General features: G+C 56.1%; 1 protein-coding gene across 1 annotated transcript in view; it reads right to left on the bottom strand.

The window, feature by feature from the left end:
- Positions 1 to 473, bottom strand: part of FAM110B (family with sequence similarity 110 member B) — a 2,350-nt gene extending 1,877 nt beyond the window's left edge. The window contains exon 1 of the mRNA XM_024742564.1: positions 5 to 473. Within this exon, the coding sequence (XP_024598332.1) occupies positions 5 to 435 (431 nt within the window). The 5' untranslated portion in view covers positions 436 to 473. The remainder of the gene's footprint in view (positions 1 to 4) is intronic.
- Between the last annotated feature and the right edge of the window lie 1,536 nt (positions 474 to 2,009).

Below are 2,009 nucleotides of genomic sequence, written 5' to 3'. Positions count from 1 at the left end.
CGGCCAGTTCCGCGCGCCGTGCTTGTGGCCTGAGCCCGCGCTCGAGCCCTCCGAGCTGTTGAGGATGTTCTTGAGGATCTCGAGCTTCAGGGTCTCGCGCGGCGCGCCGCCCTCGCTCTTGGCGCCGCCGCCGAAGCCCTTGAGCGTGGGGCTGCCGAGCGCGCGCTTGGCGCCCGGGCACACGGGGGGCTTGGCCAGCACGGCCGGCTTCACGGGCTCCTGCTTGGCGTTGATGACCTCCTGGCTCTTGACGTACTTGGCCTTGTCGGCCTCCAGCCGCTCCACGGCGCTGAGTCGCTTGGGGTTGGGCTCCGCCTGCCGGCGAAAGTAGTCGGGCCCCTTGTTGAGGATGCGGAGGGGCACGGCCGACGTGAAGGTGCCGGCGGGGCTGACCGGCTTCACCATGCTACCTGTCTGTAGGCTCTCCGTGGGCATGGCGGGCGCTCTCTCCCCGGCGGCCGTGGTGGATGCTCGTCTGCGCGCCTCCGGATGCGCCGGGCAGACACATGTGCGGACGGCACAAAGGGCAGCGGACGGTCCGGAACCGAGTGTCAGCGGCGGCGGCGGCGGCAGCAGCAGCAGCAGCGGCGGCAGCGCCTCATCTCCCGGCTCGTTCACCGCCCCGTGGCTTTAGTTTCCTCGCCGCCTCGCGGGCCGCCCGGTGCGGAAAGGCCCCAAGCCCCAAGTTCCTTTCAGCTGCTTCGCCGCCTCCTTTCTCCTCCCCGAAGGATGTGGGAGTCTCCTCCAGGTCTTTGTGTTCGACTGCAGGCAGAGCTGAAACACACAACAACCAACCGCGGGTTAGGATGGGCGAGTGACATCACGGCTGCAGCAACGGCGGAGCCGCGCGCCCCCGCCCCAGGGCACCCCGCCGCCCGCCCGGGAGGGAGGCGATCCCGGCGGCCGCACGAGGCCCGCGCCCCGCGCTCGGAGAAAGAGCGGCAGAGGGTTCCCACGCGCCACCTCCTCCCGCCGCCTTCCCAGCGGGGAGACCCGCCTCCCGATCACGCCCGGCTGGCATCACTTATACCCAAACCCCGGAAACACTAGACGAGTGCAGAAATGCGGGTCGTTCCCAGTTCATGAAATGCCAGTGGGTTCCTGAGGATCCCTTTGCTGCTTTAGGCTACGGCATCGGTGACGTCTAATATGCCTCTTTTGCAATGAAGCAAACCTTCAGACTTCTATCAATCTCTCCTAACACTTCAACAAGCACCCAACTCTTCAAAAACTGAAAGGATGGGCAGGAAACGGCAGTAGACACGAAAATATTTTTTAAAAAGTCAACACGTTTATCTTATTTTTGCCAACCAATATATTTGAAAACACATTCTCCTGCGCATGGAATGTGTATGAAGTTCAACCCATTAAAACACAGGCTTATTTTTTAACTAAAACAAACAAAAACCAAACAAAAAGCCTAGCAATACTTCTAGATCAACCATATAAATAGAAACTCTGATTATAAATGCTCCACAAATTTTTCACACAATGAGCAGAATCAAGTTCCTTTGTGGTATGTATTTTCCCAGATCCCCTAAAGAACTAAGAACACAATCTTAAGGTGTCAGTCATACCTAAATATGTTACTTTATGGGAAACTTGTATAATAGGGAAGCATTCATGGGGCTTACTTTATGGCTTTCTGAACAACTTGACTCCCTCACCCCCCACCCAAGCCCACTATGAGGAAACACTCATCAATACTCCCAATATAAATCTTGAGGGAGGCTTTCTACTTAGAGCATAACACAGTGAAACATTTATCTCTGCAGCCCTCTGAAGTCCAACCACCTCTCTGCCCGTCACTGCTGGCAGAGAGCACTGAGGCACGCATCAGCCTTCCAAAGCACTGGCGAAAGACCTTTTGAGCATCTCTGGTTGTAACTAGGAGTGTTGAGAGAATAATGTAGTCAACTAACTTGTCAAATAACTAATTTACAAAATAAAGCGGTATCACTATGAAATGATCTGCTCTCAGGGGGGAGAAAATGAAGTGCCTTAAAATA

This window comes from Neophocaena asiaeorientalis, unplaced genomic scaffold (assembly GCF_003031525.2).
Source record: "Neophocaena asiaeorientalis asiaeorientalis breed wild unplaced genomic scaffold, Neophocaena_asiaeorientalis_V1.1 scaffold226, whole genome shotgun sequence".
NCBI classification, from domain to species: Eukaryota; Metazoa; Chordata; class Mammalia; order Artiodactyla; family Phocoenidae; genus Neophocaena; species Neophocaena asiaeorientalis.
This window is presented reverse-complemented; position numbering and strand designations above follow the sequence as displayed.